This window comes from Malus sylvestris, chromosome 17, assembly GCF_916048215.2.
Source record: "Malus sylvestris chromosome 17, drMalSylv7.2, whole genome shotgun sequence".
Taxonomy (NCBI): Eukaryota; Viridiplantae; Streptophyta; class Magnoliopsida; order Rosales; family Rosaceae; genus Malus; species Malus sylvestris.
In genome coordinates, this window is record NC_062276.1 from 33683247 (window position 1) to 33701079 (window position 17833).

The 17833-nt window shown below is 41.5% G+C and overlaps 2 protein-coding genes and 1 pseudogene across 3 annotated transcripts; 2 read left to right on the forward strand and 1 right to left on the reverse strand.

Moving 5' to 3' along the window:
- The first annotated feature begins 1019 nt into the window (after window positions 1-1019).
- LOC126611993 (probable polygalacturonase) lies at window positions 1020-3012 on the forward strand (annotated as a pseudogene).
- On the reverse strand, window positions 2947-5749 carry LOC126610757 (protein S-acyltransferase 18-like). Of its 2 annotated transcripts, none has more exons than XM_050278883.1 (9): window positions 5498-5749; window positions 5299-5412; window positions 4862-5200; window positions 4687-4755; window positions 4498-4569; window positions 4284-4412; window positions 4128-4208; window positions 3817-3990; window positions 2947-3692 (listed from the first exon to the last, which is right to left on the reverse strand). In XM_050278883.1, exons 1-9 carry the CDS (start codon window positions 5543-5545, stop codon window positions 3174-3176), a joined length of 1545 nt encoding a protein of 514 aa, XP_050134840.1. In that variant the 5' UTR covers window positions 5546-5749; the 3' UTR covers window positions 2947-3173. The 2 variants fall into 2 exon arrangements, with proteins under 2 accessions (XP_050134840.1, XP_050134839.1); XM_050278882.1 differs by having other exon boundaries at window positions 2947-3698.
- Window positions 5750-9855: 4106 nt separating this feature from the next.
- Window positions 9856-10887, forward strand: LOC126610765 (uncharacterized). Its single transcript, XM_050278895.1, has 2 exons — window positions 9856-10235; window positions 10525-10887. Exons 1-2 carry the CDS (start codon window positions 9908-9910, stop codon window positions 10788-10790), a joined length of 594 nt encoding a protein of 197 aa, XP_050134852.1. The 5' UTR covers window positions 9856-9907; the 3' UTR covers window positions 10791-10887.
- The last annotated feature ends 6946 nt before the right edge of the window (window positions 10888-17833 follow it).

A 17833-nucleotide genomic window follows, 5' to 3' on the forward strand; every position in this document is an offset into this window, starting at 1 on the left:
TTATTCATCACACTTGTTGCAGTGTGTCTGAAGAGGTCCCAACTTCGAATCCTCTTTCCCGTTGGATTAAAAAACAAACATGTTATCAAACAAAATACATGATGAATTGGATCCAAATGCACAAACCTTGAACCACATCTTTTCTGGTAAGGACTTGCCATCCACAAGTCTTTCTGACTCTATTTTTCTGTGTAATAAAATAAAAAGCATTAGACTAATACTGTTGTTGTTGTTGGATAATAAGTCTCGCTCAAGTTAAAATCTATTGACCTCCCAATTTGTTGGAGAAGACGATTGAGACGTTCCCCTTCATAGAAACTACATGTTTAACAGAGATTAAGCAACTTCGTAACACAATGTATTTGTCGACAAAGACAATTAATTAGAACTCAGAAAGTATCAAATACCCAAAGGAGAAAGGACGCACGTACTCTTGGAAAAAGGCAGACTTGGAAGCATGGATGTTTTTGTTTCTGGGTGGCATGTTTATGCACACCCACTGCTTCATGAAAAACATCTACCAGTTTGGTTAAGAATTTTAGCAAAACGGTAGTGAGGAAGAGAGGCTCAGTGCCCCAGTAGAAGCGCCAAGCTTTGGAATGATATTAACTTTATGACTCGAACAAGAGTGTGGAATGATATTTTCAAGTGCACGGAACGGAACGAAACAAATGAAAAATTGTGCATCAAGTCTGATTTATTTATATATTTTGTTACAATTTAATATTTGTTATGACTTAGGAGAGGGTTGGAAAAAATAAATGAATGGAACATATGATATCGGTTGGTTGGCAACTTTTTGAGGGTCAAAGGATCTTAGAAGAAAGGGAGAAACCCAAAACTAATGCAATTAAGTAGATAGGAAAAAGGGAGGAGTGACATGAAATTTGAAATTTGGAGGAAGAAAGAGTGAGAAAGGCTAAGTGGGAAAGAAAAGGGAAGGAAGGGAAGGGGGAGTCATGTTTTTGGGTTTGTAAATAATAGGTATTCGTTGTTGTCAATAAACATTGACAAATTAAATGGAGAACAAAAGAAAAATCAGCAGCTACAATCATGGTGTGGTATGGTATCCAAGGACCAACGTCCTGTGCACGTTTGTTCAGGTGGTGAATGTGCTTCTGCTACTTGGATTGCTCGGCGGTGCTGCTCCCTGGTCTGTCAAGGGCAGCCCACACTGCAGCAATCAGACCAACTCAGGAGCAATTCGACCTCACAGTGTCGCCATCGCTGAATTTGGCGCTGTAGGAGATGGGGCCACCCTAAACATAAAAGCCATTCACAATCCTATAGGTCACTAGTGTCAATACTAAGCTTATTGCCAGAATTCTGAAATGTTGTTTGTGAGAAATTGCCAAGTTTATTGTGCATTCAGGATAGCTTAATTATTGCGGTGATTATTGGTGCTAGTTCCAAAAGTATAAATTATGTTCAATCTCCAGTCCAGATAAGAGTTGAACTCCAAGTTCAATAGGGCAGTGCTATGCTATCTGTTTTGACCTTGTGGACACATTTATAATATTTTAGCTCATAATACTGAGTAACTTCTTCTGTAATGTTCCAGAACTCCGATGATTGCCCAATTGTTGAACCATTACCAGCCTACGGTCGAGGAAGGGAGTTGACAGGAGGAAGACATCAAAGTCTCATCTAGGGATGCAATTTGACGGACATTATCATAACTGGTTGGTAATATTTGATGCGGAATCGGCTCTGTTATATATATATACTTTGTTTGATTTGTAGATGTTGCTGCTTTCATCATGCAGGTGATAATAGCACCAGTGGTGACCAAGGTAGCATCTGGTGGGATTGGTTCCATAATAAAACCTTGAATTATACAAGGCCCCATTTGTTGGAGTTGATAAACTCGACTGGGGTTGTCATTTCAAACCTGACCTTCCTAAGTTCACCATTTTGGACCCTTCACCTGCATATTGCAGGTTAGTTTTATGATTCATCCACAAGGATTGGCTATCACCCTTTGTCCTTGCTTAGTCAACTGAAGTGCATTGAGTATTATTTGAACACTATGGAAAGTGGTAAGATTTTATGAATTATGGTGGGACTGAACAGCCATGTTACTATCCATAATCGGACAACCCTTTCTCCTCTAAGGTCTCGAAACACGACGGCATTGATCCAGGTGAATCACCAAAATCTCCTTTAAAGATGATTATACAAATATAAATAATTACAAACACCAATCACTCATGGTTGTCTTGTCATACAAATATGTCAAAACCAACTGCACTTAGGGTAGTTTGTAAAAAGCCCGTGGGGTGCTCAGCTTAACTTCTCACTATAGAACAAAAATAAGGGAAACATCATAGTTTTGCTGCATGTGCGGATCAAATGTTAATCCTTTACCACACAAATGCGCCTGATTATCCACCGTCGTTGTTGTGGATCGTCACTCTCCCCTTGAAAATTGCTGAGCTCAAATAAGCACATGATTCACTTTCATTTTTTACCAGCTGCATCAACTTTAAACTACGTTCTACCCCCTTCATTCAGCAGGTTGAACTATGAGCACACAAATTTTTTCTTACCCATCCATTTTATTGCATCCAGACTCTTCAGATAATCTCTGCATTGAAGACTGTCATATTAGTACTGGTGATGAACTGGTTTTCATCAAAAGTGGGTGGGATGAGTATGGCACTTTATATGGTCGTCCCAGTAGAAACATCATCCTTCTAAGAATTACTAGTAAAACTGAAACAAGCGCAGGAATTGCAATTGGAAGTGAGATGTCGGGAGTTGTGTCAGAAGTTCATGCAGAAGACCTCCACTTTTTCGGTTCCAAAACAGGTATTAGAATAAAGACCTCCCCAGGAAAGGGTGGTTATGTGAGAAATATATATGTATCAAAATTCAAACATGACCTTGGATGGTATAGGAATAGCTATAAGGTTCACCAGTCAGTATGAGGAGCGCCCAGATGAGTTTTACGACCCAAATTTTAGTGAAGTTCATTTCGATGAAAGTAAAAGTACATTGAATGGCGAGTAAAGTTTAAAAGAATTACATCCAATGGGTGGTATAATAATTTTAAGAGTGCATATACATTAGTCTCCAAAAAAACCGCATAAGATATCAAGAGTACACACACAGGTGGTAAATGAACCTTTCTCAAAGGTTGAGAATCAATTTTCTACTAAGCACAATCCTCCCTATCTCGGAGATGCCTCATTCCCATCCTTCTTTATAACAGAACACAAAACCTGCCTTGATATGTAGGTCTCCAGCTCCCTCGACACCTCCGTCAATTTCAAGTCAAAATTGTTTCGGTATTTTTGTTTTGGTGACGGCGCAATGCCAGATGACGTTGTTGGCGAGCCAGAAAACCGCCTTCTTGGGCTTGAAAACTTTCTGCCGGGTGACCCAGGCATCCACCCTTTGGATATAAGAGGTGTTAAGCCTGATCCTATAGCAGTAGCCGTGCTTTTATCTGTGCTCGTCATCAGTGGTCCACGTTTGGTCTCTAACGGTAGGGGTTTCAATGAATCCTCTTCTGTAGGCGGCTTCTGTTTCACAATCCGTTCTCTGGCTTTCTCTGCTGCTATCAATGCTTTCTCTTTGCTCAACTTGATCAGTCTCCAGGGGTCAATGCTGACACGGAAGCCTTGTTTCTTAGTTGAGGTAAAGGGCTGAGGATCGCTATCAATTCTTATGGACAACCTTCGGTTGTTCTGTAACTTTAAATGGCAATTTATTCCATAAGTCATGTGGCAAATAGACTTGTATGCCTTCTGAAATCTGAAGATGCAAAACTAGGGAAGGCTGTATGTATGCCGTATAAGATATAGACTTTACCTGAGTTGCACCGCTCCCTCTGCATATAAACCGCGATATGAATGAGGGTTTTTCAGGTGAATCAAAATCGCTACTCACATCCGAGGAGAAATCTGAATCGACATCGAATGGATCCATTTCTATGGATTGGCTCTCCTCTTTCATTGCCAGGATATAGTCATATGTTCTCATTCCCTGCAGCAGGAATTTGTTGTGCCAAAAGTTTCAGTGAGATAGAGCATTAGATATACTGTTACTGTGAGACTGGAATTTGGCAAATAATGAGGAATGTTGGGTCAATAGCATATGAGAAATTGAGAATTGACAAGTACCTTCCGTATGAGAACCACATGAAAGAAAAAAAGCTGTCCCATTGCTGCTGAACCATAAGCTATCATTAAAGTCAGCAAAACCTGCAAGATTTGCATGGAGTTGGAACAAGTAACTGAGTGATGATTGTGATGGAGATTTGAGACAAGATTAATTACCGATATTGTAGCAAGAACGCTTCTTGGGAATTCCACGTAGAGCTTCCTCTTCAGTTCCTGTTCTATTCCATTTTTATCTGAGAAGCACCTGACGAATATGGCAATTGCAGTTGCTCCTTCTATGATTAGCTGTGTCACCGGAAGCAGTAAGTTTGTTACCATGGGACAGAAAACAGGTGTAGCAAAGTCACTAAAATCTCAACTTGTAACTTACCAATAACAAAACGAAAATCATAAGGAGAATGAATGTGGTGTAGTTCTTTTTCCCGATGCAGTTGTTTAACCACTGGAAGATAGAAACAATTCAGTTTCAAACTGAAATAACATATCTTAAATAAAATACTTGCTATTTGTTCTTTCAAATTGAACGAGAAAAACAAGGACAAGATTCAACATTTCTCACCCTGCAGTGGTGGTCGAATCCATCAACGCAACGGTTGCAGGTCCTGCAGTGCTTACTGTGTTTTTTCACCTGCAAACAGAATTACAATTACTTGTGTAAATACAAATTATGTGATGAGAGTGAGATATCTAAGCTCGGAATAGGATTAGGGGTTAGGGATTAATCCGTTGTTTACCTCAAAGTCGCAGAGTGCGCAGAAAGAGATGTCGTCTTCCCTTAAATCAGGAGAGACAGCGTCTTCCTTCATGAGGACAAAGGGAAACGGGAGCAAGGGATCCAACTGAGCGGCGGTCATCCATGGATCGAGATACCTCCTCCTTATAAAAGTCCTGAGGATCTTCCTCTCCACCCTCCTAAAGAAGGTGACTACAATCTGGCCGAGAAGGAAGCCGTAGTTGAGCTTCGGAAGTCCTTTGCCACCTTTAGGTTTCTTCTTGTTCTTCTTCTTAAGGCTGGTTCTGTCAGATGGGTCAGTGGCTGTGCACCTTATGAAGAGAAACATGACCGATACAGCCTGAAATTCATATTTCAAATTTCAAGATTAAAATGAATTCACTCAGATATGAGATGTCATGCTGATATCGATTGATAGAGAAGAGTAGAGTAGAGTACCACAAAGGAAAAGACGGTGGTAACCGTGATTTCGGCGGTTCTATTTCCGAGGAAAAGTCCGAGGAATGTGTAGAAGACCACCACAAGAAAACTGTAAACTGCAATTCCAACAATCTGCAACTCCCACATTTACGTTTGGTTTCGCAAAGTTACCAAATGAAACCAAAATATGAAATGAAACCAAGCGAGTCGGAGTTACCTGGAGAGGATGGAAAGGGCGTTGCCAGCCATGGCGTCTCCTGTTCATTTCCAACCACACTAGGCTAGACTAGTTGCTAATCGTCTTGCCGGTTGCTCCTTCTCCAAACACAGAACCAGTACTGCTGACTAATTTGTGTCTTTTGTCTTTCCTTGTAAATTCTGAGCAGATCCAGTCCAATCCTCTTCTTGTTTACTTAACTCTCTCTCTCTCTCTCTCTCAACGGTCGACTCTCAATGTGCCTTTGAAATTTGAAATTTGCAGGAATGAAATCGTCTACTTCTTAGGCCCACCCAGCACACATGTTTTACACATTGAGCCCACTAAACATCTTAATACTCATTAGGCCTGGCCCACTACATATCTAATTTGATCAAATTTCTCTCTCTTTAGGAGCCTTGTATATAGAGACAAAAACATACAATATATTTCATGGAATTCTACTAGTTTTAAACATTTTAATGATAGACAAAAACGTTTATATTCCAAATAAAATTTTGACATAGTATATTTTATTGAGAGACAAAAACACATAATAAAATTTTAACATATTATATTTGTCATCTTTTATGAGATGCTCCAACTGAGTTATTGCCATCAACTTTTCCCCCAGCCCCATTTCTTCCTCTCCCTCAACTGCTCTCGGCCTCCAAAAATATGAGATCCCTACACTATTTTTTGCACGATTTTTCTCCTCCATTTCCATTAAATTCTAAACTTATAAGACAACGTCCCTAAATCTGCGGCTTCCACTATTTTTGTTCAAAATCACCGACCCACTCAAACTTCACCACTTTTTTCAATTCAAGCTTGTTTTTGCAATATCAGTTTGGGAAAAAGTAAGCCCGCTAAGCCCCACCATTTTTGGAAAACTATTATATGAATAGGTTTTATGTGTGTCACGTCATCAAACTAACAAAATAGTTTAACGGATTTAGACAGCATATACAAAATTGATGTGTGGTGATTAAATTCACTGACCACCACATTTATGTGTGCACAGAGGTCAGTCCTTATCAAACAAGTTTATAGCTAATAGCTTGTACTTTGTTAGTTGTTAGAGCATTCCTAATGGGAGCCTTGTTCTCTTTGGGCCTACCATATTTGTAGCTTCAATGAAATTTTTTATCTAGAATAAGCAAGAAAATTGAGCTACATCCATCACATGGGCTAGCAACTTCAATTTTTGGGTAGAAAAAATTAGGCTTCATCTAGTCCAAAAAAATATCAAACCCACACCAAATTGAGGGTCCAGTCTTGGTTTTTTTTATTTATTTTTTATTTATTTAATGAGTGAGCCCCATTTTTAATTCCATAACATGATTTTAAGGGTTTATTTTTCAACTGTTTAGGATTTTAAAAGTTATTTTCAGCCGATTGTTTGATTAACAAAACATATACAAACAACGACTATTTTGTGTGTGTTATTGATTAGAAAAAAATGTTATGCTTTGTGTTTAATTTTCTAGATTAAAAATTCATAAAAAAAAAAAGTGATGATATTTAACTTGGTAGTTTAGAGACCTAAACCGAAACAAATCATTGGTAGTTTAGAGACCTAAACCGAAACTGTAGACATCGAAATTTCAGTAAATAAATGTTGACCGATAAATCAAAGTTTCAACGCTCATGTATTACATAAATTTTACACGTAGCGTGTGTCTAAACAAAAAATCGAAATAGTTGGAAAAGTCATCAAACAGGACACATGTCAACACCTGGCAGAAACGACTTATTTCATCTGGGATATTATATTCAAAATTAGGCCTTGGAAATTTCTATAAATAGAAGGCTAATTCATTCATTTATGGGAACCAAAATCATTAGGCAAAACTCTTGAAGCTCTGAAGCTCTGAAACTCTGAAGCTCTCAAGCATCCAGATTCCCGAAGAATCAAGAAAGCGTTCTTCGTTCATCGTTCATCCTAAGATCAAGCCCCAACGGCCCTTTGGATCAACAATCATCCACCAATTCAAGATCAAGCCCCGACGGCCCTTGAAGAAAGTGTTCTTCGTTCTTCGTTCATCGTTCATCCAAGATCAAGCCTCGACGGCCCTTGGATCAACCATCCACCAATTCAAGATCAAGCCCTGACGGCCCTTGAAGAAAGCACCATCGTTCATCATCCGTTCATCCAAGATCAAGCTCCAACGGCCCTTTGGATCAACAAACGTCGACAAATCCACACATCCAACCGTTCTTCAAGATCAAGCCCAAAAGCCCTTGGAGATCCGTTCGTCACTGTTCATCCAAGATCAAGCCCCAACGGCCCTTTGGATCAACAAACGTCGACAAATCCACACATCCAACTGTTCTTCAAGATCAAGCCCAAAAGCCCTTGAAGATCCGTTCATCATTGTTCTTCAAGATCAAGCCCAAAACCCCTTGGAGATCCATTCATCACTGTTCTTCAAAGATCAAGCCCAAAAGCCCCTTTGAAGATCCGCTCAAATCCACCTTCAAGATCAAGTCCACGGCCCTTGAAGAACGTTCATCCTTAGATCAAGCCCAACGGCCCTTTGGATCAATCACACATCCACAAATACACACCTTACGGAGATTGAATCAGAGGATCAAATTTAAGAGAGATTGTAACCCAAAATCATCAAATACAAATATTTGTTTGTGCACGTTGTTCTTGTCTCTTTCGTTTCGGGAATTTTCCGTGTTCACAAATTGGCACGCCCAGTGGGACAATCTCTGCCTCTCATCTCTTTCTCCGTTCAAGGAATCCAAGCACACCTCAAAATCAATGGCATCAAGCAAGGGACAAGCCATTCTTGCAACCACTGAGGGAAAGATCCTAAGCACTTCTGCCGCAAACGGACAATCCATTGGCGCCACAACCGCTCCTCAACATGCCACTTCAAAATTGGTGCCGCTAAAAGAGCAAGGGGAGCATCCAAGGTGTGAGTATGTCATCAACCTGACCTCGCTGGGGGCACCGAAGCATGATGTTGGGGCACACACGATGACGTCCCAAAGCAGCCAACGACGTTCTTCGTCAGCATCCTGGATGTCTAAAGGAAAGTCACGTCTATTGGTCGCACAAGTCATGACTATCGGCGTTACCTCCGTTGAAGAACAACTGGCTCAAATGAATGAAGCGATTGCAAGGCTAACACAGATTGTGGAAGAAAAAGACTTGCAAATTGCCGACTGGAGCTACAGGACGGCGAGAACCCCAACCCAGAGAATGATCCACTAAAGAGAAGAGACGACGAAGAAGAGGAGCCTCAGGTGGAGAAAAACGATGTGAAGCCGGAGCCAGACCAAGCAGCGGCACTCATGGGATCTCTTTCTATCCAGCAACTGCAGGAGATGATCACCAACACCATCAAGGCACAGTACGAAGGGAGCTCACATACCTCATTGTTCTACTTGAAGCCCTATTCCAAGAAGATTGATGCCCTAAGGATGCCAAAGGGTTATCAACCACCAAAGTTCATGCAATTTGATGGAAAAGGAAACACAAAGCAGCACGTTGCACATTTCGTCGAAACTTGCAACAACGCGGGGACGGAGGGAGACTACCTCGCCAAGCAGTTTGTGCGCTCGCTGAAAGGAAACGCCTTTGAGTGGTACACGGATCTGGAGCCTAAGTCCATCAACAGTTGGGAGCAATTGGAGCGGGAATTCCTCAATCGCTTCTACAGCACCCGCCGCACTGTGAGCATGCTAGAGCTAACGAGCACAAAGCAGTGGAAAGACGAGCCAGTCATTGACTACATCAACAGATGGCGCACTCTAAGCCTCGACTGTAAAGACAGGCTCTCGGAAACCTCTTCAATTGAGATGTGCATCCAAGGCATGCAATGGGGTTTGCAATACATCCTTCAAGGCATTAAACCACGGACCTTCGAGGAATTGGCCACTCGCGCCCATGACATGGAACTGAGCATCGCCCATCATGGGAAGAAAGAACCAATCGTCGACTACAAGAACGACAAAGTTCTTGGGACAAAGGTGGAAAAGGCTGCATGGAAACCCACCAAGGAAGCGATGACGGTCAACACAGCTCCCGTCAAAATCTCCACACGAGGTAAGGCGATTCAAACCGAAGCTTTTCGTGATCAAGAGATGCGTAGACGCACTTTGAAGGAGCTTGAAGAGAAGATTTATCCATTCCCCGACTCTGATGTAATTGCCATGCTGGATGACCTGTTGGACAAGAAGGTGATCAGTTTGCCTGAGTGCAGACGGCCGGAAGAGATGAATCATACCGACAACCCAAGATACTGTAAATTTCACCGCTTCATCAGTCATCCAACGGAAAAGTGCTTCGTACTGAAAGATCTCATCCTGAAGCTATCACAACAAGGGGAAATCGAGCTTGACCTCGAAGACACGGCTGCGGCACACACTACTACTATCGTGTTTGAATCACTCGATCCTGTGCATCTCCGAAGCATGCATGACCATTCCCGTCAATGTTCAAGTCACATGGCACCTCCTACACAACCATCACCGGGGGCAAGCAACCAAGATGCATCTACTGGTGATAAGAAAGGGTGGACATCGGTAACCTACAAAAAAACGAGGAAGCCAAGACCACAAGCCACAAGGCCAAAAGAGGAGCCTAAACCCGCCCCTCGAACTTCAGTCTTCGAAAGGCTGAATTATTCAAAACCTAGAATTGCAGCACTTGATCGCCTCAGTGGTCGAGACCAAACTTCCGTCTTCAAAAGGCTTGAGACGCCAATACCGCAAAGATCAGTCTTTGAAAGGTTATCAAAACCTAAGAAACAAAGCGGCACAGCTAGATCTCCTCCGCAACGGTCGGCTTTGGACAGACTCGAAGAAACTAAGAAGCTTTCTAGAAACAGAAAGACAACGCCAAAGGGAGAGAAGCTCTATAGTCTAGCAGGAAAAGACGATGTTCAAAGCTTGATTCCTTCAAGGATGAGGCGCCAAGCAACTTTGGAAGTCGACACAAAAGGACCATTGAAGGTAAGAAGGCGCACCATCATCTACACCGGCCAATCTTCACGGCAACAAACCCAAGAGGACCGCACTGAAGAGAGGGCCCAAGAAGACAAAGAAGACGAAATCCTGGAAGAAGACATCACTTTCGGCTCTGTCAACTCAAAATTTTCACCTCAATCGCTGGGGGCATGCTCCAAAAACATGCCAGTCAAGCCGAGTGAAGTTGAAGGATGGACTTATGTCACTCCGAAGAAATTACACAAGAAGCATATGTCTTCTCCACAAGCTCACCAATGGGAAATGGGGCAAAACAGCTCCTATTCACCTCCAGAACAATGTGAAAGTGTTGGAGATAATGAAACTTTGACACGAAGATCATCCATCCCCATCACGATGCGTGACATCTTCCCAGAAGACTTCTTCAACTACTCAGTCAAGGCTCCTTGCTATGAAGATTGCGAGGAACAACTCTCTCAGATCGCTTGATGAACCAAGCTCATTGTCTGCAAGAGCCTAAACTGCAAAGACACAAAGCTCCTTGTCCGCACGAGCCTAAACTGTAGGACAAAATGCTCCTTGTTCGCACGAGCCTAAACTGCACGAACCAAAGCTCCTCGTCTGTACGAGTATAAAAGGCAACACCAAAGCTCCTTGTCTGTAAGAGCCTAAACTGCAAGACACAAGGCTCCTCGCCTACATGAGCCTAAAACTGCATGGCACTAAGCTCCTGGTCTGCACGAGCATAAAAGGTAACACCAAAGCACCTTGCCTGCACGAGCTGAAACTGCAACACGGCACCAAATGCTCCTTGTCTGCACGAGTTGAAACTGCAAACACATCCAACCGTTCTTCAAGATCAAGCCCAAAAGCCCTTGGAGATCCGTTCGTCATTGTTCATCCAAGATCAAGCCCCAACGGCCCTTTGGATCAACAAACGTCGACAAATCCACACATCCAACCGTTCTTCAAGATCAAGCCCAAAAGCCCTTGAAGATCCGTTCATCATTGTTCTTCAAGATCAAGCCCAAAAACCTTTGGAGATCCATTCATCACTGTTCTTCAAATATCAAGCCCAAAAGCCCCTTTGAAGATCCGCTCAAATCCACCTTCAAGATCAAGTCCACGGCCCTTGAAGAACGTTCATCCTTAGATCAAGCCCAACGACCCTTTGGATCAATCACACATCCACAAATACACACCTTACGGAGATTGAATCAGAGGATCAAATTTAAGAGAGATTGTAACCCAAAATCATCAAATACAAATATTTGTTTGTGCACGTTGTTCTTGTCTATTTCGTTTCAGGAATTTTCCGTGTTTACAAATTGGCATGCCCGGTGGGACAATCTCTGCCTCTCATCTCTTTCTCCGTTCAAGGAATATAAGCACACTTCCAAAATCAATGACGTCAAGGAAGGCTCAAGCTGTTCCCATAACCGGCGCAAAGAACAAAGGCGCCCTCGTCGCAAGTGGTGTCACGTTGGGTATCACGACTAGAAGCAAAGCAAAAGCTACTTCTGCCACCTCTTTCACCTCTGCATCAACTCTGCCAGGGGAACGAGAGTACCCCAGGCTGGCATAGCACCGTATATAAAGGAAAAAAAAATAAAATAATAATAATAAAATAATATATATATATGTATATATATCATGGTGCGGTGTGAGTATAAGGGCCATCATTTCATTAGTGATGGTGGGTGTAAGCACCACGAAAGGAAAAGAAAGAAAAGGGAAAAGCAAAGGTGGTGCTTCAGGCACCATGTGCAAAGAAATTAAAAAAAAAAAAAAAATATATATATATATATATATATAAAATAAATAAATTAATTAAAAATTAATTAAAAAAAAAAAGACCATGTGCAGAAAAAGAAAGAAAATATATATATATATATATATATATATAAAGAAGTAAGTGGATCCTTGGTGGCTAGCACCATGCAAAAAAAAAGGGGAAAAGGTTTTGGAATGGTGAATCAGTCCATGAAAAAAAATTAATATGTATGTATGTGTGTGTGCATAATATATATGTTTACAGCAAAAAAAAAATAAAATAAAATCAAAATCAAATTTACAAGAGGGGATCTTCAAGGACGATCAGGTGCCGCCTCACCACTCGGCGAAGCTCCAGAAATGAGAGGCGCCGGAGGCTGACTATTTGAAGCCACACCACTCGGCGGAACTCCAGGAAGAGTAGGCATCGAAGGTTGATCATTTGTAGCTTCATTACGCGGTACAGCCCCAAAAGACGAAGGCAAATGCTGCTGGAACAAACCCACAAACCTCTGATGATCAAGTAAAATATGACCATCAGATTCCTGCATCTGATCAATCTTCCTCTTCATGTTTGTCGCATAGTTATGTGCGAGCTTATGCAATTGTTTATTCTCCTGCTTAAGCCCTCTAATCTCCTGTTTGAGACTCGTCACTTCAGCCGCCAATGATTCAACTTGACGGGTTCGAGCAAATAGGCGTTGAGCCATATTAGACATAGAACCTGCACACTGCACACTGAGAGCCAGAGAATCCTTAACAGCCAACTCATCAGACTGTTTAGAAAGTAGTCTGTTATCCCTGGGAGTGACAAGATTTCGAGCCACCACCGCAGCGGTCATATCATTCTTCACCACCGAATCCCCAACGGTAAGAGGACCAGTAGGGGATATGAAGGATGGGCGCCATATGTTGTCTGGAGAAGGCGGGACTGCCTCTTCACCAAGATTCAAGTCAAAACGAAGGTCGGAGGGTCCAGACATTTTCAAAGTGTTGAAGGAAAAAGAGATCGGACAAATCAAGATCTTAGAAGTGCAAGAAGGGAATTTCTACAAGCGAAAATTCAAGTGTGCTTTGAAACGAACTGCATGCCTCTATAAAAAATCAGCACTCGACGGGATTTCAGAGATCGAAGAGGCGGGCTCAGAATTCGAAGAGGCCATTCAAAAATCGAAGAGGCAAGCTCAGAAATCGGAGAAGCATCTTGCTTTTCCAGACGCATCGGCACCCGTCACACGCAAACTCAGCTTTGCGGAAATCACGGGTAATTTGTCGAAGCGCCGATCCCAGATATCGAAGAGCCGCCAGTCTTTTTCAACCTCGTCAACACCTGTCATATGCACACTCAACTTTGCGCAAATCACGGGCAATTTGTCGAAGATTTTCGGTGAAGGAGAAAGCACGTGAAGTTTACTGTTCAATCACGCATTGGTTGCCGACATGAGTGAAAGAATAGTACCTCTACAGGTATCAAAGAACTTCCTATAAGTGTCCACCTTCGCCTTCCATAGCAAGGCAGACATACAGAGCCTTTCTTCATCTCCAAAAAATGCTTTCCCAACGAAGCCTCTCGAGTCATTCAATGTTCCTTATTCCTTGGGGTACCTCTGCAAGCCAATGACTCCAAAGCAAAAGTATCTCATATCACCAGGGTAGAAAGCAAGAGTATCTCATATCATGCGTTCTCCCTGTCCTTTCCTTTGTCCTTGTTCCTACCTATAAAGACAAGGATAAAGAAAACAATATGCCGGAACTTCCACTCAAACTCAGGTAAGGAACCGACTGCTGGGAACCCTTCCCTGATTGCCTACCTAGCATTGCTCTCGAGTACTCGTCTCTCATTGCTGCTGTACTTCCAAAGAAGCTGCCACATCTGCCTGAAGAACAGATAAAGGCAAGTGAAAATGATACCTTGCAGCATGTGGAGACAACGTGTAGAAGAAACAAGCAGAGAAGAATGCGGTATGCACAGTCAACTCAGCAGAAGGAGTCCGAACTGAGGAACTCGAGAAGCTGCCACATCTGCCTGAAGAAACAAGCAGAGAAGAATGCAGCATGCACAATCAACTCAGCAGAAGGAGTCTGAGATGAAGAACTCGAGAAGATGCCGCATCTGCCTGAGGAACAATTAAAGGAAATGAAAATGATACCTTGAAGCATGTGGAGACAAGTGCAACAAAGCACGTGCTGAGTCATCCGCTACTTCTTCAAAATCAAAAGTATCTCATATCATCAGGGTTGCAATCACTCTGGACGGTAAACTCGTTTTGACCCTCAAATTCTTGGGTCGACTTACTAGGCGTTGTGGGCTGCACGTGCCGATTCACCACCCTTGAATCGAATCCTTAAAGATCAAGTCACCAACTGGAAGAAGAGCCCATCAATCTTGAAGATCATACCGTTGACCAAACTGCTCAGGTGTGAATTAAAAAGATTGAACAAAGAAATAGGCTGTCACCTTTACCTCGTGCCTGCTTGCCATGTGTTCGAATCAACCTTCGAGAACAAGCCTCAAAGGCCCTTGAAGAAGCTTCCAGCCAAAGTTCAAGATCAAGCCTCAACGGCCCTTGAAGAAATCACAAATCCGATTCAAGATCAAGTGTCTACCACCCTTGAATCAAATCCAGTTCAAGAATAAGCTGTGGAAAGTCAACAATTGGAGGAAACCAGAAATTCCTCCAACCCAGTTCAAGAATAAGCTGTGGAAAGTCAACAATTGGAGGAATCCAGAAAGTTCTCCAATCCAGTTCAAGATCAAAGCTGTGGAAAGTCAACAAGTGCAACAAAATACGTGCTGATTCATCCACTACCAAAGCCAAAGATCATCTACCACATGAAGTTCCTTGTGGTCCAATTTCAACCTTCAAGATCAAGCCTCGACGGCCCTTGAAGAAATTTCAAACAAAAGTTCAAGAACAAGCCTCAACGGCCATTGAAGAAATTTCAAACAAAAGTTCAAGAACAAGCCTCAACGGCCCTTGAAGAAAGCTCCAGCCCAATTCAAGATCAAGCATCGATGGCCCTTGGATCGACATCTACATTAAGTGACTTCAAAACGCATCTCCTACACGCAACAAGCACATGTATACGACGCGCCTTGAAGTGGGGGCATTTGTAGACATCAAAATTTCAGTAAATAAATGTTGACCGATAAATCAAAGTTTCAACGCTCATGTATTACATAAATTTTACACGTAGCGTGTGTCTAAACAAAAAATCGAAATAGTTGGAAAAGTCATCAAACAGGACACATGTCAACACCTGGAAGAAACGACTTATTTCATCTGGGATATTATATTCAAAATTAGGCCTTGGAAATTTCTATAAATAGAAGGCTAATTCATTCATTTATGGGAACCAAAATCATTAGGCAAAACTCTTGAAGCTCTGAAGCTCTGAAACTCTGAAGCTCTCAAGCATCCAGGTTCCCGAAGAATCAAGAAAGCGTTCTTCGTTCATCGTTCATCCTAAGATCAAGCCCCAACGGCCCTTTGGATCAACAATCATCCACCAATTCAAGATCAAGCCCCGACGGCCCTTGGATCAACCATCCACCAATTCAAGATCAAGCCCTGACGGCCCTTGAAGAAAGCACCATCGTTCATCATCCGTTCATCCAAGATCAAGCCCCAACGGCCCTTTGGATCAACAAACGTCGACAAATCCACACATCCAACCGTTCTTCAAGATTAAGCCCAAAAGCCCTTGGAGATCCGTTCGTCACTGTTCATCCAAGATCAAGCCCCAACGGCCCTTTGGATCAACAAACGTCGACAAATCCACACATCCAACCGTTCTTCAAGATCAAGCCCAAAAGCCCTTGAAGATCCGTTCATCATTGTTCTTCAAGATCAAGCCCAAAAACCCTTGGAGATCCATTCATCACTGTTCTTCAAAGATCAAGCCCAAAAGCCCCTTTGAAGATCCGCTCAAATCCACCTTCAAGATCAAGTCCACGGCCCTTGAAGAACGTTCATCCTTAGATCAAGCCCAACGGCCCTTTGGATCAATCACACATCCACAAATGCACACCTTACGGAGATTGAATCAGATGATCAAATTTAAGAGAGATTGTAACCCAAAATCATCAAATACAAATATTTGTTTGTGCACGTTGTTCTTGTCTCTTTCGTTTCGGGAATTTTCCGTGTTCACAGAAACAAATAACATAACTAAATTGTGATAAAATAATCCAATCCCATGGTTGTTATGAAATGAAAATCTTCTTTGATTTCGGAGAATGTGTCAATCAGAGAAATAAACCAACTAATGAGATTGAGATAAAATAATTAAATCCAATGGTTGTTATGAAATGAAATCTTATCTTGTCTAATTTCATAGAAACAAACCAACGAATGAGGTTGAGATAAGAGGACCTACAACAGTGCATAAGTGATGAAATCTGACTTTGTCATAATTTGAATTTTTTAGATTAAAAAGTTCATAAATTAAAATATAACACGTCCAAAAATCAAGTTAAGAAAAGTTAAGACAAAAATAAATTGACCATGTAATCAAATTACTACATAAATAGTATATATAGTCCCACATAGAACCCAAAAGATATACAGCGCCTTATTGGGAGAGATTCTTTTTTGGAGCCCCAAAGATTCATTGAAGCTCTAAATTGGGTTATATCCACCACTTTTCTAGCCCCATATACAGCCTCTTATTGAGAATGCTCTTATGACGTTGATAAACCTTTCCATTTATTTCAACCTCATATAAACCCATGACTACCTTGTAATGCAGGCTTTGCAGCACCAGATAAAGGTAAAAATGTGGTTTTTCGTTAAAAGTGAATAGTATCAGTAGCGTTTCGTTAAAACTCCCATTTTGTATTGCTGATTTCAGGCTTCTTTTTTTCCGTCAAATAACAAATCTATTAGATAGATATAAAATTAAAGAGTCAACGGAATTTGAATCCATGCCGTGGTGCAAAGCACTCCTCTCCACCACTATGATAGAGGATCACTTACTTGATTTAGGGCTTCTTGAGACTGACCACTCCTCTCCACGGTAACAAACGGAAATCCTTTCGTGTGTTGTGGATTCAGTCAATTGAATAATCTGGAGCAACATCTTAACATGTGAAAGCCAAAAAAAGTTTCCAAACTTATTACTTACGGTGCTGTCAAAGTGATGGCAAATACCTAGTTTTGTGCACAAGGAAGGTTATAGAAGCAGCCATTGATATTCAGATGAGTGTTATTATTTTCGTCCCATTGTCTAATCTCATCACTCACATTTTAATAAAAAAAATTAATTACAAGTTTGTTCTTTTGCAAAATGACCGCTACGGACCTTAAAAGGTATAATAATAATTTGAACGCGAAAATATAACAAGAGCTCTAGACTTGCATGAAATTGCAAAATGAATGGACAACATATAAACCTAATTTGCAAAAAATACATAAAAGACGACGATAGAAGAAATTTTTAGACAAAAAAGTGTGGATGCCATTTACAATTTATAAGGTGCTTGCAGTTGATAATGATTGGATACGATGGTAGTTATTATTAAAGTGCATAATCACACAACAGCAAAACATTTAAAAGGTCATTCATGTTTGCAATCTTGTTTCTGGGAATTTAATTCTGCATATTTGATTAAAAACAATAAAAAACAAAACTGGTGTA

Coding starts and splice junctions, on each gene's coding strand:
- LOC126610757 (XM_050278882.1), bottom strand. CDS start 5,545: ATGAACAGGAGACGCCATGGCTGGCAACGCCCTTTCCATCCTCTCCAG. Junction 5,201..5,298: donor CCACCGTCTTTTCCTTTGTG/GTACTCTACTCT, acceptor TATGAATTTCAG/GCTGTATCGGTCATGTTTCT. Junction 3,699..3,816: donor GAGGGAGCGGTGCAACTCAG/GTAAAGTCTATA, acceptor TGCCATTTAAAG/TTACAGAACAACCGAAGGTT.
- LOC126610765 (XM_050278895.1), top strand. CDS start 9,908: ATGCATGACCATTCCCGTCAATGTTCAAGTCACATGGCACCTCCTACA. Junction 10,236..10,524: donor CTTTGAAAGGTTATCAAAAC/CTAAGAAACAAA, acceptor TGAAGAGAGGGC/CCAAGAAGACAAAGAAGACG.